Source organism: Vombatus ursinus, unplaced genomic scaffold (assembly GCF_900497805.2).
Source record: "Vombatus ursinus unplaced genomic scaffold, bare-nosed wombat genome assembly UNPS02014807.1, whole genome shotgun sequence".
NCBI lineage: Eukaryota > Metazoa > Chordata > Mammalia > Diprotodontia > Vombatidae > Vombatus > Vombatus ursinus.
The window spans coordinates 60,063,405-60,089,644 of NW_020954585.1; the positions used below are offsets into that span (position 1 = coordinate 60,063,405).

Here is a 26,240-nt window from a genome sequence, read left to right on the forward strand (position 1 = left end):
ACTGGACACATGCCAAACCCATTATATCTTGTGGGATATAAGATCAGATGTTGAGGTTCTATATTCTGCCTGGTTCAAAAGAAAATAGGAATCTATAGAGACCATCCCTACCCTACCCCAAAATGCTGGCCAAATCTAGATTCTCTAAAGCTAGAATATGGTCTATAACCAGTATTGTTTTTCAGTTTATGTCTAACTTTTTGTTTCCTTTCAATGATATATCATTTTAGTTATGGGAATAGTTTTAAGGGTAGCTTATATTCAGACTAGCATAGTATGAAGCAGACAAGCCAGAGGCAGGAAGAGAGCATGGTAAACTTTCCTTCCTCTTGTGACTACTGGACAAGGTACGAAGTCCTTAGAATTAGTATAAAGTTCTCACTGTCCCACTGATGAGGCCTTTATTCTAGTACTGATTAAAATTCATATATATTTTACACAAACAGAGCCTAGACTTTAAAAAGAGATTACACAAGCGCTTAAATGGACCATTGAAAGGAAAGAGGGGGAACAGCCATAGACGTGAAGTCAGTTCCTTGGAGAGAGACCAATGCAATCATGTGGCTCATCCAAGGAGCCATATGGCCCCAAGGATGGCGGTGGATGGAGGCAATAGTAGGCTGGCAAGGAGTTCCTGAGCCAAGGCCAAGAACCTGGTTCAAGTGGGTAGCTGTAGGGATCAGGAACTAGGAGCGACAATGCATAAAACCATGCTAAGGAGGGGCAAACCCAGACTATGTTCTTCAATAGTAATATGACTTGTGGCTTTTTCAGATACGCAGAACTGGAGTTGACTCTCTAGTGACCTTAGGTTCTTTACTTGCTTGGGGGAAGGGGGGGTGTTCCAACCCCAGGATAGTGCTGTAAGTCTGGAGTAATTGTACAGATTTCCTTTGGTGTATTGTTTGGACTATATGGCTATTGAAGTCCCTTCTCACTGTCAAATTCGTATGATTCTGTGTAGGGGCCCTTTGGGAAGGTGGGACTGAACATAACTATGGGCTGCATGAGTCACAGCAACCCTGAATAATTTCCCGTATGTACGTGTAGGAATAAGGGACAGGAGGTACTCATCCACAATAGCGCAGTCCAGAGGACTGCATAGGTCCTCCTCCAGGGAGGAGGAGTTGCCCCCAGTGGGGGGAGTTGCTTAACTCACTAGCAACCCCAAATACTGTAAGGAAATTCCACCCGAGTTAGTACTATAAATCAGGAGAAGTTTATAGGTGCCTGGTGAAAGGTGGAAGCATTACTTTTGACCTATGAAATTACCTCTGGAGGGTCTCACGTTGCAAATGAAGCCATTCACAATGGAATGTCCATGACTATGGCCTCATTAAGGGAGTCTGAGCCCTTACTCTGAAATCCTCAGAAATATGCATGTGGGACTGGGTAGTCCTCCAAGATGTGTGAGAGATCAAGTCCCCAAGAGAGTGTAGATGATTCGTAAGTGCTCCTGGAATAACAGCAGGTGTTTGGTATAGAAGAGATAATCTTCAGATTTCCTGGCTCACTTGGCATACTGTTATAGCATACGGAACAGGTATGCTCTCCCTCCTATTGTTTTCCTGCATTCTCTGTACTGAAGTAAAATGCAAAGAACATAGTATTTATAGTGAACCAACCAGACAAATGCATATTGCTCCTGATTACATGAAACCTAAAGAGCAGAAAGAGCAGGTACAGAGATCTTAGAATTAATTAATATAGATGATGCTTGAGATAAGTGTGCTCAGCACAAAAAGGAGGGAACAAGAAATAATACTGGTTATTTACTGGTCTAAAGGTTATTTGGTTCTATCAGTACTTAATCAGATTCTGAGGGAAAAAAATGTCATTCTCAAATGCTTTTGTGATCCTTATCCAAGGCTTAACCAGTTTCTAAAGGAAAACTAAGTCAAAGTTTAGGAAGGAATCCTGAAAAATAGGTTAAAGGGGTGACCAAATGACAAATAGAAGCCTCTTTTTACTAATCTAGTTAAGGAAAGTTCTTAGTTCTCTACACTTGACTATACTGAAGAGTTCAAAGAAGACAGATCATCTCTAATGGTATACCTCCCAACCTTAACATTGCTGGAGTTCTGTTTGATAAACCAAAGTTGAACTTTGTACCCTACTTTAATCTCAACTCTGGAATTCTGCCTTATTACTGAATACTACAACTTTTAAGTAGAAATAATAATAATAACATGAATTAATCATTAGCATTTAAATAGCACTTTAAAATTTTCAATGTGCCCTACACATATTATTTCATTTGATCCTCAAAACAGCCCTAGGAGGTAGGTGTTTACTGTGTAACCTTGAATTACAATAAAGAAGAAGGAACCCCACCTTTTGGTGTTTCTCTCTATCTCTTTCTTTCTTTCCCTCCCTTTCCCTCCCTCCTCCTCCCTCCCTCCCTCCCTCTCTCTCTCTCTCTTTTTCTCTCACTCTCAATTCTACTTGGATAGATAACAATATCTTCTCTGACAGGTTTGTGCTAAAAGAACAGTGTGCTGAATTTTTCTTCCACAGAGGGCAGAGGCCTAGGTGTGAAAAATGATTATTTCTCATTCATATTTAATAACTAATTACTGAATCAGAACCAAGGTTTTTCCCTTTTTCTACTTCCTTATCCAGAAAGCAACCTGTGTGGGAAATCTTAGGTAGAGATTTACCCAGGCCAAGATCTAATCAGACAGAAAAAGAAATTCTAAGTTTAGGCTAATAGATGCCTTCTTGTTCAGTGTGTTTGCTTAGACAGGTCTGGGAAAATGTGGATCCTCCCTTTTGTCAGAGAGGTGATATGGAAATAAGTTTCTTTGACCAAGATTGAGTGACCCAAGTCATGTACCCCCAGACCCTCATTGTAATATAACCCACCCTCTCATTGTAATATTCATTCCTTCATTAAGGAATCAATCAGTTGTTGATTGCCATCCTGTGGAAAACCTGCTCTTCCAAGGGCATAGAAGCTGTGAGCCCACCGCCACAAGAGGTCTTTGGTCTAAGGGAGATGGACAAATGACCATGTCTCTTGAACCTTTTTAAATGCCACACAGGAAAAGGGAATCAGTTTTACTGCTAATGGGCCTAAGTACAAGTCCTTTGAATTTTCTGTTGAATAAAAAAAAAAAAACCCTTTAGTTGATGTTTTCTCAGTCTGAGTGTTTGCAATGGAAGCCAAGGGTCCTTTTCCTTTTTTTGTGTGTGGCAATCTAGACAAAAGCTGATGCTGATATTCTCAGGGGAAACTCTGGGTGAAAACACAAGCCAAAGACATATTTGTGGGAGAAACCCTCAAGACTGAACCTGGAGTTCTGAACCTCAGTAATGGGCCACAGGGTACAGGTAGCAGTGCTCAACTGAATTTAGCTCAGTCTTTTCTAGGTTGAGTTATATTAACTTTAACAGGGGAACTGAGAGGAAGATCTAAAAAACACTATCGCTCACCTGTAGACTGGAAGACTCCAGGGTTGCAGAGACAGTAGCGTGAAGCAAAAGCTTCCATCATGCGATCAATTTTCTGAGCCTCCCCTGGAAGCCTGAAACTCCACAGGAACTGCCTGAAAAAAACACAAAGTAGTAAATGATCCTGCTGAAATTTTTAGAAAAATATACATACAAACATGCCTAGAGACTTGCTCAAATTTATGCAAGTGGTAAGCATGAGAGGTATTTGAATCCTCTAAATCCAGAACCAGTGCTCTTTCCACTGTACATAGCACCTCCCAATCTGATCAATAGATGGTTGTACTGCCAAGCGTGTAGAAGAAAAATACAAATATTCTGCCAATCAGACATGAAGAAAGAGTAATGCTAATAATGGTGAACTCAAAAAGATCGTTCTTTCTGACTTTGATGCCACAAGCACTGATTCATAAGAGGAAAAAAGAGGGAGCAACATAACTTCTGCACAAGTTAGTGGAATGAGGACATATAGTCCAACCACCTTATCATTCATTCTGTTTCACCAGCTCTAACAAGAGGCAGCGCAGAAAAGAGAAGGCAGCCAAACACAAGGAAAAAAACCCCTGTTCTAACACTTCAAGGATTCCAGGTTTTTGCCCAAAGGACAAACAAAGAACAGTCCAGGAGGCTAACAAGTTGTCAGACACTGGGTTCTAAGTGAATATGTTCTAGGAAATAAGCATTTAAGGGGAAATGTTTTTCAAGGATTCATGTTTTCAAAAACCAGGCCTGATTTGTCTCATTCTCTGTGAGATCTATATTTTTCAAAAACGGAATTAAGAGGGAAGTACCTACATATGCCCAATGTCTTTCAGTGCATTGTTGAGCCCCAAAGCTCAAACATTTTAAGAATAACACAAATGTTAGAAAGAAGTGAAATATTTCAAGCCTTCAACTAAAGCAAGACTTAAAGCAGAGAAAAGATGATGCACAGTGGATGATTATAGTGGAAAAAATACACTGGGTGCAGGAAGATAGTCTAAGAGAGTAAAATATTAGAATAAGTTATTTTTACATTTTTCTCAGACTGAGAACAGCTTTAGTGCCCAGGGGAACTGATATTCCTATTCCACGGATCCGCACCAAAGGGTCAGTGGTGAGACAGAGCCATCATCAACAGCAGAATCCTTTATAGGGGCCTCTGTTGCCTAGGAACAAACCCTGATGGAGGATTCAGTTTGTGTCCCTGCTCCAAAACAAAAGCATCCACTAGACAATACAGTGAATGCTAAAAGTTGGTGGATGACATGGCACAGTGAAGCATTTTTGAACACAGAACATATATTTTAGTGGTGCTAGAGATGGCAGTATGCATAAGGAAAGGAGTATAAAACATACAAGTATTATGGTGTGTGGGTACGCTTTGTAATGTGCATTTTTTTTTTTTTAGGCAATTGGGGTTAAGTAACTTGCCCAGGGTCACACAGCTAGTGTCAAGTGTTTGGTCTGAGGCCAGATTTGAACTCTGGTCCTCCTGATTTCAGGGCCAGTGCTCTATCCACTGCGCCACCTAGCTGCCCCTGGATGCCCTTTGTTATGGTGGGCAACTAGCAGAACTGGTGGTTCTTTGCCATGTGAACAAGTGTCCACATTTAACTTTTTCCCACCTATGCTTTATTTTTCTCTGATGTTTTCAGAAATTCATTTACTTGCTGAAAAGTGGCCTTGTTATGGTTCTGCTTTTGAAGTGGCCCTAATGAACTTAAAGTTCAAAAGACTAGGCAGCACTGAAACCAGAATGGGAAGAATATTCCAGTAGAATGTAAGAAGATAAGAACTGTTTTGTTTTACATTGAAGAACTTCTACCAATGCAGACTGGTAGAACCTTCTCAACAACTGACTTATAATTTTGGAGAGTTTCCCAGGTCTTCCAGATACTGAGGCCAGCAGTTTATCCACCACACCATTTTACCTCTCTTGCCTGGGTCAAAGGAGCTACTTAATAAAAATATGTTGAATTGAAAGTCAGCACTGGTTGAAAAAAAAAGTTGTAAAATTTTCTAATTTTATCCAAATCAAAAGAGAATTTTCAACTGAAGTTACATGATTGAGGTGACTGATCCTGGAGGAGACGGATCAGGGACAGGGTGATGGAGATATTTTAATCTCCAAACTGAGTCCAGTCACCCTATTAGTAGAGGCTGAATGGATGTTAGTATCTGATAGTTCAAAGGCAGTCAGCATGAAATGAAGCAGTGTTCTTAGTTTCTGTATTATCAGAATCAGAAACAAAGAAAGCCAGGGGTCTTCGGTGATTTCCCTTTTTGCACAGATCACAATTTTGGTCATATGGAACAAGATGCTCACAAAATATAAACTGCTACCTGGAAACAAACTATCAACTTAGGGAAGTTGTACTGAAATAGCACAAAATAACATGTTAGCAGAGCACACTACTTCATTGTCTGCTGTTACCTAATTACCATACATATTTTCTAAAAATAGCATTACTTTCCGTGTGAAATCAATAACCAAAAAAAGAAACAGATTTTTTTCTACTACTAATCTCCAAATTTTTCTTCAAAACTGAAGATAAATAGAAAATTACAACATTGCATTTGGAATAATTTAAAGATATAATCATATATTTACCTTAAAGCTTGTACAAGATTGAGATCAGCAAACTCATGGAGTTCAACAAAAGCTTGAAGAACTTTAATGTTAAATTCATCTCTAGGAAAGAAAGCCTATGATGAGAAAATAGTTCTAAGACTTTTCACCTTTTTCTTTTCTTTGAAAGTATACTTTCTATGTGTCTAAATTGTACATCGTGGTTTTTAATGTTTATTTCTCTTTAAAAATAACTGAACTTAGATCAGATAAGGAGTTGTTATAAACCACAAAACCTTGAAGCATTGACTATGCCCAAATCCTCTCAACCTCTAGTTGGTAGGAATGTTTTCTGAAGTGAATCGACCTCTAAAAGAGAAACAGCATTTTAAAGTTAATTTATTTTTTTTAAACAAGATGGGGATATAATTATAAAATTATGTTAATGTGATAGAATATAAATGAGTGGAACAGAAACCAGGTGACTAAACTAGATTTTCAACCTATTGCTGTATGTAGCCTGAGGCCAAAGACGGCACCTTACATTTAGGCTCATAGCAATTAGGGCCTGTTGCAGACACATCAGAGCAGTAAAATGCTGCAGATCCACTTCTACACCAAAGTAGGAATTGGCCATAATTAAAGGCTACAGAGTGTCTGGTGCAATAAAGAAGAGATACAAGCTATAAAATCCAAGTTCAAATAGTTTAACAGCAGAAAACTCTGTAACTTAGATTCACTAGAGTACTAGACAAGGCATCAACATTTTAAAACAATGTGCTTGCTAATTAGAATACACTCAATATATTTTTATGTAAACACTACACAAACCATGTCAAGGTGCAAAATTAATTATTTAACTCACACAGAATAACAGTAAAGTGTCTTAAAAATGGTCAAACATATTTATATGGGGTGAGGGAAACGTACCTGGAGTTTTCTGCTAATATTATTTAAATAAGACTCTTGTGTCTCACAAAGAAATTTTGATATTATTTCTGTTGGTATAATTACTGTAACACTACATAGAGCTTCACTTTTGTTTCATGTTGGTTGTCGAGTTGTTTAGGGGCTCTGTCCAGCTTGTTAACTCTGTGGTTTAGAGTTCTGAATTACCCAAGAGACACTGCCCCAAGGGAGTCTATTCAGAAGTCAATCTGTAAGAGGAGAATGTAAGGAAATCTCTCTATCAGAAACCCAGAAAGCTTGGCCCTAATGATTGATCTAAAGGCATCCTGTCAGTTGGTATGTCTCTAAGGACAGAACTACTTCAAAGTGCTTTGTGGTAGAGCAAGGAATAAGGGTAGCAGAGTCGTTCTCTGTGTACTACAGGAAATGTGACAGAAACCAAGTTTTAGCCATAGCATTAGGGATTCATGTGGCTCTATAAAGATGAACTTACAGTATAAAAATCAGATTCACATGTATATTATTCAGGAGCTCCACAGAAATGAAGGATATAACTAGTATCTTTCATACAGTGCACTTATACACCCAGTTCCATCTTCCAGCTCCTGCTCTTTGCATCTCATGTTCAAAAGGAAGACAAAACACTCAGTAAGATTTCACATCTTAGGAGTTCAGTTTTCCTATAAGTTGGACACACCTGCTCTCACCTTTTCAGGTTTGCTTAATGCTTGTCTCCCAAGAATGTACCACAAAACTAACTGGAAGAAAAATCCTTACAATACAAAGCTTTGGGGAAATCTTGAAAATTGATAAAAAAAGAGAATGAATAGGGAAGGGAGAGATGAACTCTGCAAACAAAGCTTAAATATAAAGCATTTTCAGAAAAATCAGCAGTCTCTTAGTGGGATTCCTCTCAAATCAGTTACCTTAAAAGGCTACCTATTTCACTTGGAACTAGAAGAAATGCACCCAAATCTGGGTATTTATTCCCTCTTTCCATATCTCTAATAAAGATTTTGTTTTAAGACATATTAGGCTGGAACACAGACCAGCTCATAGCCTGTCCCTCTTCAAATAAGCAATTAAGACGTAGAAGATTTAATAGTAGTGATGAAAGTAAAATGGTATCAATTTCACCTCTTATCATCTCTTACTTCTGGCTAAAACAGCAGATTTCTTTACCTTGACTCTCCCTTTCTGCCTTCACAGGTGCATCCAAACTACAGTCATACTGGTCCTGAAAATACTCCCTTTGCATCTTCATTCAGTTTTCCAAAGAATTACTTGGCACTTAATCAGACTACTTATTCATTTTATGGTAATGATTTTAGATTTGGCCCCCACATTACAACCATTTACAGGAAGGTCTCCAGGAAGCTCCTTAAGTTAAAAAAAAAAAGTAGGAGCTGGTCTTCTCAGCAGGAATTATATATTTATATTACTGATTTCACTGAAATGCTGTGTTCTGAATGATGTTATCCCGAAGCTACGAAACTTTTACAGGATTTTGAGGAACTACTTAGCGAGCTAGAAGTTCAAGACAAGGCTCTGGCAATCCTTTAGACCTAAAAGAGTTTTAACTATGAAAATTTGTTTTGCTTAGTTTTACTTTAGTAAATAGTTTTGGTACAGGGAACCTGAATGCAAAACTTGTTTCTACTCCCAGCTTGAGACTGTGAGATTATTCATAATAAAAATGCCATTTTAAAAATAGCAACATATCTATTATATACAATTAATTCAATTTCTAGAGTTATACAAATGTCATAGGATTAATGTGAAATAGCCTGTGCTGCAGCATTAAGAGTATGTTACATAGACCTTGCCCTATGAGCTTCATAAAAACATAGTTAACTTTGCTCAAGCATTTTTAATAAGAAGCTAGAAACATCAGATTAAGGCATTTTGGGGGTTATTTTTAAACCTACTTTCTTGTGTTCATGAAAAAGTCTGTTTTAACATCTCCAAGGAGATTTGAGGTCCCATCCTAATATTCATTAACATTAATGGAAGTATGGAAAGTAAACAGACCCTTCCAAAAGGAAAGGGTGGGAGTAGGGGAAAGAATATAAATCTGGCTAGATTCCCTTTTTAAAAATTAATAACTGGGGGAGCTAGGTGGTGCACTGGATAGAGCACCGGCCCTGAAGTCAGAAGGACCTGAGTTCAAATCCGGCCTCAGACCAAACACTTGACACTTAGTAGCTAAGTAGTGGGCAAGTCACTTAACCCCAATAGCCTAAAAAAGTAAAAAAAAAAAAATTAATAACTGTCCTCTCATAGTTTATTCTTCAATGAAAGGAGATAGTGGCTAAAAATCTTGGTGATAGTCACCTCAAATTCCTATTTCTAGGCAAATGACCAAACAGGATTACAAAGCTTAGAAAAGGACACCAACATTTGCGTTCCTGAAGCCTTTTCAGTAGAAGATTCTAAAGGTATTCTGCCTAATACTATACTGTATACTATGCCATACTAATGGTATTCTGCCTAAGCCTCAGAACACCCGTTAGGTCATCCCCACTATCCCTTATTCACCTAAGGACAAAGAAGAAAAAATAATCTGCTCAGGTCACTCAGGGTACTGAGACATAGCCGGGAGGAGATTCTAGGAGTCATTAGATTTAACAGATTGATCTATGGGTAAATAAATTTTTTTTAAAGTGTCAAATGAGAGCAAAAATAACTTAACAGAGAAGCAGTATCTAATCCAGAATCCATGATATAATGTATACTATACAGAACCTGAAATGAGGTATGTAATGCAGGCAATACTTCTGAAAAAAAAAAATGACTTTTCATTCTCCTTCCACTCACCTTTCACCAAGGTAGTCCCCAATTACAGTTTTATTTAGTCCTTCTCCTTTATAAAGGAACTGGGCTATGTCTTCTGGGGTACTCTGCAGCAGGTCATTTTCTATAAGAAACTGAATTCCCTGAAGAGGAACATAAGAGAGAAAGTACTGATTGTTTGGAGCTTGGCATGATATGAGATGTTTGTCTAAACCTAATTTCTGCCAGACTGCTGACCAGTTTTCCCAGTAATATCTATCAAATAGCGAGTCCTTTACCTAGTAATGGGGGTCTTTGGGTTTATCAAAAACCATGCTAATGTGTTTGTTTGCTTCTACCTGTTATGTATTCTAATCTGTTCAACTGATCAGCCTTTCTATTTTTTAACCAGTACCAAACTATTTTAGTGATTACTACTCTGTAGTACAGTTTGAGGAATGATACTGATAGGCCTCCTTCCATTCTCTTCCTTTTTTCACTATTACGCTTGGCATTCTTTTTTTTTTTTTTTTGGCTAGGCAATGGGGTTAAGTGACTTGCCCAGGGTCACACAGCTAATAACTGTCAAGTGTCTGAGGCCCGATTTGAACTCAGTTCCTCCTGACTCCAAGGCTGGAGCTCTATCCACTGTGCCACCTAGCTGCCCCCTACCCTTGACATTCTTGACCATTTTTTCTTTCATATGAGTTTCATTATTTTTTTCTAGATCTATAAAAGAGTCCCTTAGGAATTTGATTGGTACAGCTCTGAATAAGTAAATTAATTTATAAAGTATTGTCATTTTTATTATATTGTCTCTACCCACCCACAGGCAATTAATTGTTTCTCTAATTATTTAGGTCTGTCTTTATTTCTCCAAAGAGTATTTTGCAGATGAATTCATATAGTTCTTGAGTGTACCCCAATTATTTAATACTTTCTGTTGATATTCTGAATCAAATTTCCCTTTTTAGTTCTTCATGCTGTGTTTTGTTGGTGACATACATGAATACTGATGATTTTGTGGATTTACTTTATATCTTGCAACTCTGTTGAAGTTATTGTCTCAATTAATTTTTGTTTCACCTGTTAGGTTCTTCTAACTACACCATTATATCATCTGTAAAAAGTGAAAATTTTCTTTCCTCTTTGCTTATTCCCTGAAATTCCCTGAATTTCTCTTTCTTGTCTTATTGTTACAGCTAGCATTTTTAGCATGTTAAATACTAAAGGTGATAACAGGCATCTTTGTTTTACTTCTGATCTTATTCTCCATTACATATAATGTTTGCTTTGGACTTTAAATAGATTCATGATGACATTAAGGAAAGATCCATTTTATCTCTATGGTTTCTAGAGTTTTTAACAAAATCAACTGGATTTTGTTAAAAGCTTTTTCAACATCTATTGAAATAACCATATGGTTTTTATCTAAATTATTAACATGATTTTGGGGACATTTAGGTGGTACAGTGGATAGAGCACTGGGCTTGGAATCAGGAAGACTCATCTTCATGAGTTCAAATCTGGCCTCGGACACTTACTAGCTGTGTGACTCTGGGCAAGTCTCTTATATTTGCCTCAGTCCCCTCATCTGTAAAATGAGCTAGAGAAGGAAATGGTGAACCATACTGTAACTTTGCCAAGAAAACCTCAAATGGGGTCACGAAGAGTTGGGCACAGCTAAAAACAACACAACAGCAACAACAACAACAACAAAGATAGAAATATAAGAGACTATATGTGTGGAATATGATATATGATATATATCAGCCACCTTCATTGTGTTAGCTGGTTTTCCTTTGTTAGAAATTCAGTTACAGTGATGGAGAAGGTATACTGAGAAATGACTGTGGTATAAAATCAAAAGCAACTGATAAAAAAATTAATGAAAGGTAGGTTATAGGTTTTCTTTGGGAAGCAAACAAAGGAATTGCCAGGTGGTTTTACTGTTCATTAAAAAAAAAAACAAAAACCTAATTTCACACAGTAGTCAATGAATATAGTAGATTCCCTTAGGAGCTTCTGGGATAAGAACTCACTATTCGACAAAAACTGCTGGGAAAACTGGAAAACAGTATGGCAGAAACTAGGCATAGACCAAAATCTTACACCATATACCAAAATAAAGTCAAAATGGGTACATGATTTAGATATAAAGGCTGATACTATAAGCAAACTGGGACAGCAAGGAATAGTTTACCTGTCAGATTTATAGAGAACAGAAGAATTTATGAACATTATGAGATGAATTATGAACATTATGAGAACATTATGAAATGAAAAATTGGATAATTTTGACTACATTAAATTGAAAAGATTTTGCACAAACAAAGCTAATGCAACCAAGCAAGCAGAAAACTGGGAAAGAATTTTTACAACCAGTGTCTGTGATAAAGGCCTCATTTCTAAAATATATAGAGAACTAAGTCAAATTTATAAGAACAAGTCATTCCCCAATTGATAAATGGTCAAAGGATATAAACAGGCAGTTTTCATAGGAAGAAGTTAAAGCTATCTATAATCATACGAAAAAATGCTCTAAATCACTATTGATCAGAGAAATGCAAATCAAAATGACTCTGAGGTACCATATCACACCTATCAGATTGGCTAACATGACAACAGGGAAATGATAAATGATGAAGAAGATGTGGGAAAATTGGAACACTAATGCATTGTTAGTGGAGTTGTAAACTGATCCAATCATTTTGGAGAGCAAATTGAAACTATGCCCAAAGGGCTATAAAAAATGTGTATATCCTTTGACCCAGCAATACCACTTCTAGGTCTGTATCCCAAAGAGATCATAAAAATATACAAAAATATTTATAGCAGTTCTTTTTGTGGTGGCCAAGAATTGGAAATTGAGGGGATGCCCATCAATTGGGGAATGGCTGAACAAGTTGTGGTATATGAATGTAATGGAATACTATTGTGCTATAAGAAATGATGAGCAAGGGGACTTCAGAAAAACCTGGAAAGACTTGTATGAAGTGATGCTGAGAACATAGTACACAGTAACAGCCACATTGTTCAATGACTAACTTTGATAGACCTAGTTTTTCTCAGCAATGCAAAGCTATCCACATCCAAAGAAAGAACTATGGAGTTTGAATGCAGATACAAATATACTATTTGCTTTTTTTCCTTCTGTTTTGTTTCTTCTTTCTTGTGGTTCTTCTTATTGATTCTATTTCTTCTTTACAATATAACTAATATGAAAATATGTTTAATAGGGATGTATATGTAGAGCCTATATCAGATTGTATGCTGTCTTGGGAAGGGAGGTCAGAAGGGAGGGGGAGAAAATTTAAAACTCAAAAGCTTATGGAAGTGATTGTTGAAAACTAAAAATAAATTAAGAATAAAAAACTTAATTTCATATAACATCTTGTACTAATATTTGCAAAAAGACCACTATGAAAACAGCTGTGGCTTATATTGCAACAACTGTTAGAGAAAATGAGAAGGTAAAGAAATTCTATACATTTATACATCCTTCCTTTATTCATTCTATGTGCCTCAAGTGAGACAGTTTCTAGAATACAAAAGCTCCTCTGTCTCATTCAAATTTCAGTTCAATGACAAATCTCACCCACTTCTGTTAAAAAAAAATTTTTGAGGGGCCTCTACACATGAGTCTTGTTTCCAGAAATATTAATTCAGAAAGGAGGGAGGTGGGGGCAAGGGGGAGTTGTTCTGTTTCCTGAGTTATGAGACCTGATTCTGATCCATGCTCTTATATTCACTACTTGGTCATCTTACCACTAGAACGATGTCCCTTTCATCTTCCTTGGATGCTGGATACCACCTACTTGGGTGGAGTATGGTCCTGAGAATCATGGCCCTTGCTCAGAGAATGGGATGGAGTTTCCCAAACTGCCCATTCTCCCTGATGAAATCTGTCATGAAGCCCCTGTTACTCCCTACTGCCACCTCCATGTAAACAGAATTTTGCTTCCTTTATATTTTTAGGACTAGATGTGCTTCCCACTCCTTACCCACACTCCATTCCCTCCAGACTACCTTATTTTATCTCATCCCATACCCCCACATGCCACCCTTTCCAACCTTCCCTAGCAGGTGAAGGGACCAAAGACCACTTTTCTTCCTCTACTCTCAAACCCAAGTAGAATAGGAACAGGAACATGTTTGGTTTCTCTTTGATATTTACCTTCCCTCTTCTCACCAAAATGACTTGCTTTTGACTTTGCCTTCTCTGAGTCAAGATGATAGAGTGGTAGGAAGAGCAAAAGCAAAGCCCTCCACCTTCCACCAAAAATAAAATAAAATAAAAACAAACTCAAGATTCAAAATAGATCTTGAAAATGTACCAGATCATTCCTGATCAGGAAATCCAAGAGAAAAAAAAAATCACACCGAATCATTTTTCCAGCCCAGGTCTGGCAAAGAGAGACATAAAGAGAGATCTACAGAGTAGCATGGGATGAGGGGCACAGAAGTGAGCTGAGGAAAGTGTCGAGCCAGGAATGACCATGTGGAGCATTCCAGTGCAAGAAGAAGCTGTGCATCATGGAGGGTAAGAAGTTCCAAATCCAGCAAAAGGGGGTGTCCAATCTTGTGCAGGGTGCAGGATGCCAATTGGCAGCTCTGTTGCTCATTTCCCAGTTCGAGGTCACAGATCCAGAGTTGACTAAGGATGGGACCTATGCCTTGGGGGTAGTTTTCCAGGGTGAGGAGGAACAAAGGTTGAATACTGATCAATGAATAATTTCATAAGGAAGCAACAATTGTGTGGTTCTGACCCCAGAAGAAGAGTAGGGTCTTAGTTCCAGCTTCTATTCCAGACAAAAGCATGCAGAAGAAGAAGTAGGGCAGGAATACTAGACAAAATGAAAAGTCCTAACTTCTGTCACTCTGAACTAGCAGAGCCAGGGAAAATTCACAGGTGTATTGTTCAGACCAAAGCACTTGCAGAGCTCATACCAGGAAGGCAGAAATTAGACTTTGCCCTGGATCAGACCACTTTGAAGGTGAGCACTGAAAGCTTGTAGGTCCCCAGCATGAGCTATCTCTGAGATCCTGGAATAACTCAACATTCAATACTTCAAGAAAACAGCAGCAGTGCTAGCTCAGTTATTCCCTCTGGAATTGCCCAATCCTAATGTGAAGTCCAAAATTAGGGAGCATGCTAGAAGAAGAAGCAAACAACAAAAGAATCCTACCCTAAATAGTGATACTCAATACAAAACTAGAAGAGAATGACTCCAAAACATCTATCAGCAAAGCCTCAAAAAAAAAAAAAAAAAAAAAAGCCGGGTCACAACTTCAACCAGAATTCTGTCAAGAGTTGAAGCAAGAGAAAAAAAAGTTTAAAAAGATAAATGACATGAGAGCACTAGAAGAAAAAACTGGAAAAGAAATGAGAACTATGAAAGAAAGAATCAGAAAGAGAATTAACAGCTTGGAACAAGAGGTACCAAAACTTACACAGGGAAACAACCTCCCTGAAAATCAGAATAGACCAAATAAAAGTCAATGACTCTATGAGACAACAAAATATATTATAACAAAGTCAAAAGACTGAAAAAACAAAATAAAATGAAAGGCATATTATAGCAAAAATAAATGATCTGAAAAACAAAACAAATCACAGAAAGGTAATTTTAAAAATCATTACAGTACCTGAAAGCCAAGATGAGAGAGAAAAAGAACAAATATCATATTTCAAGAAACCCTGAGAAAAAAACATCCAGATATTTTCAAACCAGAGGGTAAATTGGAAATCGAAAGAATCCATTTGTCATCTCCTAAAAGAAACTCCAAATAAAAGTTCCCAGGAATATTATAGTCAAAATCCAAAGCATGCAAATGATATAGGTTTACAACAAGAATAACCTACTCCCCCCAAATTAAAATGTAATCCTACAAGATAGTGGTGAAAGAACCTTTAATATTAAATCTCCTGCCCTATCCCATGTTTGGTTTTGAATTTTTCCACTATCCAGAGTTGCAATAGGCATTTCCTTCTTTGCTCCTTTGTTTATGATGTTAATTTTTATGTCTAAGTTGCATATCTAATATAAATACTAAACTCGTTATATGGCATAAGATATTAGTTGAAGCCTAACTTCTGCCAGACTGCTTTCTAGCTTTCCAAACGGTTTTTGTAGAAAAATGAGTTCTTCTAGCAGTAGGTGAGATCTCTAGAATTATCAAGCACCCCACTACTATGTTTGTTTGCTCTGTATATGTTGCACACCGAATTTTTCTGATTGACTTTTCTACTCCTTAATCAGTATCATATAGTTTTGATGATTACTCCTTTGTAATATAGTTTGAGATTTAATACTACTAGATCCCCATCCTTTCTAGTTTTTTTCATTATCTCATTCAGATTCTTGTCATCACGTTCCTCTGGATGAATTTTTATGTATTTTTTTTAGCTCTATAATATAATCCTTTGGCAGTTTGATCAGTATAGCACCAAGTAAATAAATTAACTTAGGTACTGTTGCTATTTTTATTATATTAGCATAGCCCGACTATGAGCAATTTAACATCTGACCAATTATTCAGTCTGCCTTACTTCTGTAAAGAATATTTTATAGTTGTATTCATATAGTTTCTGTGTATGTCTTGGTAGATGGCCTCTCAAAGAGTTTATACATTCTGTGGTTATTTTGAATGCATTTCTCTTTCTATCTCTTTCTGCTGGGTTTTGTTGCTAAGGGATGGTGATTTGTGTGAGTTTATTTTATTTCCTGTTACTTTGCTAAAGTTATTATTTCAATTACTTTTTAGTTGACTCTCTAGGATTCTCTAAGTGCATCATCACTTCAGCAAAAAACAGCAACTTTGTTTCCTCTTTGCCTATGCTGATTCTTTCAATTTCTTTTTTCTTTGTTGTTGTTGTTCAGTTGTTTTGGTCATGTCCGACTCTTTGGGACTCCTTTTCGGGTTTTCTTGACAAAGATATTGGAGTGGTTTGCCATGTCCTTCTCTAGCTCATTTTACAGATGAGGAAACTGAGGCAAACAGGGTTAAATGACTCACCCAAGGTCATTCAGCTAGTAAGTATCTGAGGCCAGATTTAAACTCAGATCTTCCTGACTCCAGACCTGGTGCTCTATCCACTGTGTCACTATTACTAGCATATCTACCATTACTGAACTAAAGTGGTGATAACAGACATCCTGCCTAATTAGAAAGGTCTCTTATTTATTTTTCTCTCTCATGTATAAAGCTGGCTTTTTGCTTTAAATAGATGCTATTGACATATTAAGGGAAAAGTTCATTTATTCCAATTTTTTTGGTGTTTTAAACATACATGACTACTGTACTTTGTCAAAAGACTTTTCTCATCTATTGGTAAGATCATGTGATTTTTATTGTTTTTATTAGTACAGCCTATTATGTCTATAGATTTCCTAATAATGTACCAACCTGCATTTCTGGCATAAAGATAACCTGTATAATCTTTCTGATGTATTGCTGTAGCCTATTTGTTAATATTTTATTCAAATTTGTGTATTTTATATTTTTGTAAATATTCAACTACTTCATTTGTCAGTTTTATTGGCATAGAATTAGGCAAGAGAATTTCTGATATTTTCTTTATTTTTTTTAATTTTCTATACTAGCAATTTGGTTTTCTTTTTTAAATAAATCAAACTAGCTAATGATTTTCCTATTTCATTGGTTCTTGAAAATCCAAGTTCTTAGTTTTATTTATCAATTGAATGTTAACATCACTGTTGTTTTTGCTTTCAATTTAGCTAATTTCTTCTTTGTTTTTCAGAATTTCTATTTTGGAGTTCAGCTTTGGTTTGATATTTTTTCTAGGTTTTGTTTTTTTTTTTTTTAGTTTTATGTCCAATGCATTGATCTATTCTTCTCTCTCTTTTGCTGATGAAAGTGTTTAGAGATATAAATTTTCCCCCAAGGACTGTTTTAGCTACATTACAAAAACTGATATGTGGTCTCACTGTTGCCATTTTCTTTGATCAAATTATCTATTGTTTCTCTGTGTGTGTGTGTGTGTGTGTGTGGTGTGTGTGTATGTGTGTGTGTTTGTGTGTGAGGCAAATGGGGTTAAGTGACTTGCCCAGAGTCACACAGCTAGTGAGGGTTATGTGTCTGAGGCTGGATTTGAACTCAGGTCCTCCTGAATAAAGGGCCAGTGCTCCATCCACTGCACCATCTAGCTGCCCCATGACTAATGTGCAAATTGGTTCAATGTGAATGTATATGTAGACCCTATCAAATTGCATGCTTTCTTGGGTAGGGAAGGGGAGAGATGGGTAGAAAATTTGGAACTCAAAATCTTATGGAAGTGAATGTTGAAAACTAAAAATAAATAAATAAAATTTTTTTAAAAAATAGGAAATGTGATAAAAGAAGTGTGGATTAATGGAGTAAAGGTCAGAAGATCAAAGTAAGATCAGCAGCAAAACACTTTTTGAGGAGGAACAGGATTAAAAGAGAGAGAGATAAACAGAAGAAAAATGGGATAGAGTGAAATACAGTTAATAAGAAGGTGAATGGGATGAGATCACTCAAAAAATGGAAGCAGAGAGCAGAATGGATTAGAAACTAGAATTTAACAATATGTGTTCAAGAGACACATTTAAAATAGACACACATAGAGTTAAAATAAAGAGATGGAGCAGAATCTATTAGGTTTCAACTGAAGTGAAAAAGGCATGATCTCAGACAAAGCAAAAGTAAAAATCAGAGCTAATTAAAAGAGATAATCAGGGAAACTGTATTTTGCTAAAAGGTCCCAAAGGGAATGAAGCAATATAAAAAAAATTTTACAGCAAGTTTTTCTGATAAAGACCACATCTCTCAAATAAAAAGGGAACCAAGTCGAGTTTATAAAAATAAGAGCCATTCACCAATTGATGAATGGTCAAAGGATATGAATAGGCAGTTTTCAGAAGAAGAAATCAAAGTTATCAATAGTCATATGAAAAAATACGCTAAGTCACTAATGATTAGAGAAATGAAGATTAAAGGAACTCTGAGGCACCACCTCATACCTATCAGAAATGACAAATGCTGGAGAGGATGAGTACACTAAATAGTTCTGTTAGTGAAGTTGTCAACTGGTCCAACTATTGGTTGATCCAACCACTGGTTCAATCAAGAACTATGCTCAAAAGGCTAGAAAACTATGCATACCCTTTGACTCAACAATATTACTACTAGGTCTATATCCCAAAGAGATCAAAGAAAAAGGAAAAGGACATATGTGTAAAAAAAATATTTATAGCATCTTTTTGTGGCAAAGAATTGGACATTGAGGAACTACACATCAATTGGGGAATGGCTGAACAAGATATGGCATATGATTGTGATGAAACACTATTGTGCTATAAAAAATGATGAGGGGGGTGGTTTCAGAAACATCAAGAAAACCTATATGAACTGATGCAAAGTGAACTGAGCAGAACCAGAAGATTATTGTACATATCCATGGCAATATTGTAATGATGATCAACTGTGAAAGATGTAACTGCTCTAATCAATACAAGATCCAAAACAATTCCAAAGAACTCATGATGAAAAATCCTATCCACCTCCAGAGACAGAATTGATGAGTTCTGAGTGTACACTGAAGTATACTTTTTCACTTTTCTTTATTTTTCTTGCTTTTCTTTTTTGCCATATGGCTAACTTGCATGATTGCACATGTATGTTTGATATCAGATTGCTTGCCTTTTCAATAGGTGGGAGAGAGGCAAGAGGGAAGCAGAGAATTTGGAACTCAAAAGTTTAAAAAGAATGTTAAAAATAAATTCATTTTTAAAAAGAAAATATTTTGAACATTATTCTGATAGAAACTATGAATATTATTCTGATAGAAGCTAAAAATTATACCAATTTCTTCTTTGTATCATACTCTTCAATTACCTAATTTACATTTATAAAACCCAGAGCAAATAGCAAGTAGCATTTTTAAAAAAATTATTTTATTTATTTTTTTGTGAGGCAATTGGGGTTAAGTGACTTGCCCTGAGTCACACAGCTAGTAAATGTTGTGTGTCTGACACTGGATTCGAACTCAGGTCCTCCTGATTCCATGGCGGTACTCTGTGTACTGTGCCACCCAGCTACCCCAGGTGGCATTTTAATAGTGCTTTTTTTGGGGGGGGGGAGTGGTCCTAAACTTGGAGAAAAAAGAATATTGTTCATTTAGTTACAAGTTATTAATTAAAGCCCTTTGGATGGGTTCCTATACAAGTCTTAATAAAGAACTTTAAAATGTAAGCAATATGGATTCCAAGTCATACTACTCCGTTTTAAACCCAGACAGCTGTAACCAGAAAGATGCTAATAGGCAGGAAATCTCTTCTCCACTGACTATGGTAGTGGTTAAAGATTTAATCACTATTTCTTAGAAACCAATATTTTTAAAAGGTTTGAAACCAAAAACTAATAATAAGAGGAGATAAAAAAACAAAAGAAATCAGATACTATTCCTTAATGTAAAACTTATTACAAATGATTATGAATAAATTAGTGTACTGAAAGTGAAAAATACAAAGAAGAAAGCACCAAAGTAGTAGTCCTATGAATCTAATACAAATACATTGCATCATTTTTAGGCATATAAAAATTATTTTCAGGCTTCTGTGCTATGTCAGTTTGATGTAAGTAATAAGGATCACAAATTAACATCAAAATAGAGTACAATGAAATTGATTCATTCAGGTACACTAAGAGGAAAAAGGTCAGTAATGTAAAATTAACAACTTTATAATTATCTATATAATCTGAAAAGGCACATAATAGTATAAAGATAATTAAAATATCAACTTGGCACCATTTGAACATTATTAGTTTTCTTCTCAGCACTAAAAGTAAAGTTCATAAGAAAATCCTGACTTTATAAAAGCAGACAAATCAGAACACTTGGCAGACACATCACTGTGCTATTGAACTCCTATGGCAATTACAGCATTCAAATAGTAGCCTTGACAAAAGGAGGGTTATGTTTAGGTATGGCCATTGAAATTCTGGTATAGTGGAGAAAGCACTGTACTCACATACTCTGTGTTTGAGTCTTGACTCTATCATTTACTAACTGTCTTACTTTAAATAAATCATTTTTTGTCTCTGGGTCTTTGGTTCTGATCTGAAAAATAGTGATGTTTGGGATAGTAGTGGAGGCAGAGGAAGAGTTTGGAACAGATGTCTTTTAAATGCAAACATTTTATGAGATTTTGACTCTGGCAGGAAGAAAATTTACCTAGTCCAGCTATTACTATGCCTATTCAGAATGGGAAGGAGACACAGTATACATACAAAAAGTATGTCATCAATGGGTGGATCTTAAGTATAAGCTGATTTCATGCCTTGAACCCATTACCTGGAATCTTTTCATCCAGCAATCCACGGACCAGATTCCCTAGATAACAGATTTTTTTTACCAGTCTCTTTTACCTTTCCAAAAAATGTTTTATTAATAATGCTATTTGTTTTTATACTACTTCCCAATAACATTCTGCTAATAGAGACTTTCTTTTATAACAAAGGAAAACAATTAATCAAAACCAAACAATATAGTATCTAATAGTATATGTTCAATATTTCACAGTTGTAGCCAATAGCCTCTTTTGAGACAAAGGGAGTGTGTTTCATCAGTGGTTTTCCTGAACGAAGACTGGTCACTGCATTTGCTGATTGACAGAACCTGAATTTTGAAGTATTTTAGTGTTACTTTCAATTATATTACTGCAGTGGTATACAACGTTCTCCTGATTGTTTCTTTATTTTGTACCAATTTATACAAGCAGACCCTGTTTTTCTGAATTCCTCATTAGTCTTTTCTAATGGTGTAACAAGTTTCTATTAAATTCATACACTAAAATGTATTTGGCTTGAATTCTCCAATCAATGAGCACCTACTTGGTTTTAATTTTTTTTTACTACCACAATAAATGTTGCCATAAATATTTCTTTCTCTCTTTGACCTCCTTGGGATCTGTGCCTAGTGGTGTGGGATATTTGGATCAGGAAGAATGAATAATAAGTTAACTTTTCTCACATAATTCCAAATTATTTGCCAGAACAGCTGGACCAATTTGCAGCTCCACCAATACTATAATTCTGGGCCTATCTTTTAATAGCTCTTCTGATTCAGAACATGTCTTTTATTATCTTTGCCAGTTTGACAAGTCATATATAGGGTCACAGAATTAGAACTAGCAGAGACCCTGGTCTAAATCCTTTATTTAACATATATAAAGATTGAGGCCCAGAGCAATTAAGTGACTTGCCAAAAGTCACAGAGGTGACCCCAAGTGGTGAGGCTGGTATTTGTACCAAGTTCCTATAAAAACTATACTCTTTTCAGCTCAGAGAAGCTTTGTCTTTTATTATTAGTGTTATGAAGCATTTTCATATGGTTTTTCCTTTAATTTCCATATAACTTCTACCATTTATTCCAATTCTATATAAATTCTTGGAATTTTAAAAGATAATAATTGGCCATTCATTCTTGGTCAAGACAACTTTTTTATTAAAAAAGAAAGAAAAATTTGTATTCCAAAGAATTTGAAATGATGCACTTACCTTTTTGGGATCCATGTTGAATTTCTTTCTTCCCATAGCTATTTGCTTATTCCTCTGGGTAGTTTTGCTATTTATTTGAAATAATTTTTAAAAATTATTACTAGGTGTTCTCATAGAGCAGAGTAATTTTAGACGATTTTTTGCATAGTCATCATTATTATAAAACATTCTCATAGGATGTTTTATATTTCAAAATAACTATATTTAGGGAGGAGTATTTGCCCTTAAGAAAAGCGTACTTCACTAAATCCTTTGTAAATAGAAGTTTTGGCTATTTTGGATTGCTCCTAACGTTTGACAATTTCAGATTTATTTTCTTAAGAGACTTTAATGGTGATAATAAAAGGAAAAAAAAGTTTCATATTTCTTAAATAGGACACACCAAAGTTAGTTGATTCTGAAATGCCTAACGTATTTAGCTCTGAACAAATAAAAGTGAATGGTGAATTAGAAAAGTACAGTATAAGGAACAACTCAATGAAAGAATTCTCTGATTATTCCAGAAAGCACAAGAAAGAGTGGTATTGAGGGAAAAACAAAAAAGATTAATTTAAACTGCAAAAGCTTTCTCCATCTCTTAAGCTGAATAATGTGGGAAGTGAATAAATTAAAGGTGTACACACAAATAGCTTACCTCTCCTCTACACAAGTTAGGTTATCAATCTCTGTCATCACTTCTGTAATTTCAAATTTTAGCCTCTGCCAAAAATAGGAAAAGAATCAAAGGGAAGGAAAAATTAACTCGTACAGGCTCAGAATAATTTTAACACTCCATGTACAAATTTCTTTGAAATTTCTAATAGGACAACAGAAGTATAAGAATAATTCCAATATACAAGAATTTCACAACCCAGATGAAATTTCTCTCTGGGATTTCATTCAAAGTAGTTCACTAGTGGTGACTCATATATGACATATAATATATGTCAAAAAGCCCTACTTACAGAAAAAAAAATACACTAAGAGATCCTAGAGAAGACTGTCTTAGGTATAAAAAGATGAAATCAACAAAAGAAAGGAATTGAAGTCCTTACTTAAGATATTGATACTACTTAAACATATTTTCTATATTTCTAAAGTCTCTTCCAATTCTAAAATAGTCTGTTTTGATGTGGTTACTGCCCTTCTCTTTTATTTCCAACGGTGTTCTTGGGAAGATTAGGAGAAAAAATGAAGGTCAAATTCTCTAAGGTAAGCCATCATGCCATTTCAATGATAAAATTTCTGGTAATTTCTATCATTTTGCGCAAGACCAACAGATGGAGTTAGAGCCAATGACGTGGTTTATCTTACAAATGATCCATAATATTCAGCCAAGCCTGAATTAGAAAGAACAGATTCTTCACCCACAGAAAGTTTCTTTACTTCTACCTATGGCAAAGGAAAGCAGTTAGATTCTTTCTTACTACTGAGGTAGAAAAGGTTCCATTATCATTAAAAGATATGGCTAACAATAAAATGTATCCCAGCCTGCCTGATTCCTCAGGGAGAGGAAGGAACAACATAGAAAAAACAAATTATATGATTTTAGCTTTTGTACAAAATGGAGTCAGTTATGGATTCTGACACCTTGCGTACCAAGAAAACCAATACCTAGAATGGAAATTCTCGGGTGAACTGTGGGACTTTTTAATTTGTTTGAGATCACATTTGGCACTCCAATCTGTGAGTAACCCATTCTGTTAAGATTTATCTTGGCAACTTATTATGGAACAAAGAGGTTTCTAAAAGGAGTGATAACATTTCTTTTTGACTTTTCTCTATATTAGTTAGTGTGAGAAACTTAACTCAGGAAAGCTCATCAACAGAGGAATTACTGGCTTGTGACTGCCCTTTGAGTATCTACTGCTACCACTTCGGGAGCAAGATTAATTTAAACTGCAAAAGTTTCTCCAACTCTTAAGCTGAATAATGTGGAAACTGAATAAATTAAAAGTATGCACACAAGTAGCTTATCTCTTCTCTATACAAGTAAGTACTCCTGGTATCACTGCCTTTCCTTGTACTTCTCCTATATAGTGATGGAAGTCTCTGATTATAAACTATACCGACAATTCCCTTTATCTATATTTATCTATATTTAACTGTATAATTACCTGTATAGTCTTGTTAGTCACTTTCAATTTGCACAAGTTCACATATAAAGCTTTTATAGTCACCTCCAGTTCCGTATCTTCCATACCCAGTCCAAATTATAATGTTCTCTCATAACTCTAATGTCATGGAGAAAGTACAGTACCTTCTGTACAAGCCACAGATTGACACTCAATTCTTTAATTCAAAGTTGTTCTTAAAACTTCCGCATCCTAACTCTGTATGTTCCTAGGATTCTGCCCAAAGAATTTTCCTGAAGGACATTCTTTCCAAAATAGATCCGCTATTTTCCCTTGTTCTAGAATTTTCTTTAACTGCTCCCTGAGACACAGTTTATAGCAACAAACCTGATTCTCTCTGGTTTGGGACCCAGTTTCTTTAAAACAGGTGCTTTTTTATTTTATCATAGATTATCAGATCATATAGTAATGCTGTGCATTCCATATCTCTTATTTTAGGGTCTCTCCACCCTAAAGGGGCAACTATTTCAAAGTATTCATCTTAGGGTCTATTGTCTCTTCCAAATACCCACAATGACATAAAATTTTGCATAATCAAAACCCAATTAAATGTTATTTTTAAAATTTTATTTTAATACATTTTTTCCCTAATCACCCCCCCAAGAAAAAACAAAACTCTTGTAACTAAGTCAAACAAAACAAATTTCCACACTGTCCATGTCCAAGAATGTATGTTGTACTCTGCAACTTGAGTTCATCTGTGACCTCACTGTTAGGAGGTGAATATCATAGCTCCTCATCAGTTATGGTTGGAATCATGGAATCACAGTTGGTCATTGCATTGCTCAAAGTTCTTAAGTCTTTCCAGTCGTCTGTCTTCACAAAAATATCATTCTTACTGTATAAATTGTTCTCTTGAAAGCCTGATTACTTCTTGATTACTCTGCCCCTAGCCAGACTTCTGTTACCTTCAGTTCATATATGATGTTAGGGAAGGGATTTTTATTTGTTAGTTTCCATAGCAGATTACACAGATTGAAGGTCATGTGGGTCTCAATCCTCCTACAGGTATTAATTTACTGGCAAGTCATAAGTAGTTTCCCTACAATATTACTGAATCTTATTTTTTTAAACTAAACTTTACATACTACAATATATAGGTTCTATGCTTTTGCAACTTATTTAACATATTCCCATTGTCTTTTTGTATATTTATATATGGAGAAACACTAGACAAATATTTTACATATTAATGAAGATTACTAGATTTTACAACTTGAAATTTAAAGATTCATTACCTCTATATCATCAATAAGCTTTTTTTTTCTGCGACGAATGTTTAAAAGTTCTTCTCTCTCCTCCATTGACAGGTCATCAGGCACTAAAAATAAAAAAGAATCAGTAAAAATTTTAATCCCTTAGTTTCAAAAGCTCTTTACAAATTAGTGGTCACAATATCTTGGCGGGGGCAGGGTTACAAAGGCAACTCGGGTTTGTTGTTTTTCTTTTCTGTTTGTCATGTCAAACAGATCAGAAAATCATCTATGAAACAGTTCACTGAAATCAAAAGACAAAAAAAACAAATTGAATACCAACTCTCAGCCCAAAGTGAGTGAGGTAGCTGTGGCTTCACCCACCCAGCACACTGCTGCCTCCTGTCTTCCCTCAGAGTGCTTTGGTACTTTCCACTAGGCTGAATAAAAGAAACTGGAAATAGTAAGCAAAGATGGGAGATATATCTGGACCAGAGCAAAGATATACAGTAGAAAACCATACTAGAGGGGGCGGAGCCAAGATGGCAGAGTAAAAGCAGTGACTTGCTTGAGCTCTCCCCCAAACCCCTCCAAATACCTATAAAAAATGGCTCTAAACAAATTCTAAAGCAGCAGAACCCAAGAAAATACAAAGTGAAACAAATTTCCAGCCCAAGATAACCTGGATGGTTGATTGGAAAG

General features: G+C 35.9%; 1 protein-coding gene across 1 annotated transcript in view; it reads right to left on the reverse strand.

Annotated features, from left to right (window-relative positions):
• Nucleotides 1-25,661, reverse strand: part of LOC114052367 (cytohesin-3) — a 38,186-nt gene extending 12,525 nt beyond the window's left edge. The window contains exons 1-6 of the mRNA XM_027874929.1: nt 25,584-25,661; nt 22,866-22,930; nt 22,232-22,298; nt 9,731-9,849; nt 6,047-6,127; nt 3,436-3,548 (exon numbers count right to left, since the gene is read on the reverse strand). Of these exons, the coding sequence (XP_027730730.1) occupies nt 3,436-3,548; nt 6,047-6,127; nt 9,731-9,849; nt 22,232-22,298; nt 22,866-22,930; nt 25,584-25,649 (511 nt within the window). The 5' untranslated portion in view covers nt 25,650-25,661. The remainder of the gene's footprint in view (nt 1-3,435; nt 3,549-6,046; nt 6,128-9,730; nt 9,850-22,231; nt 22,299-22,865; nt 22,931-25,583) is intronic.
• Between the last annotated feature and the right edge of the window lie 579 nt (nt 25,662-26,240).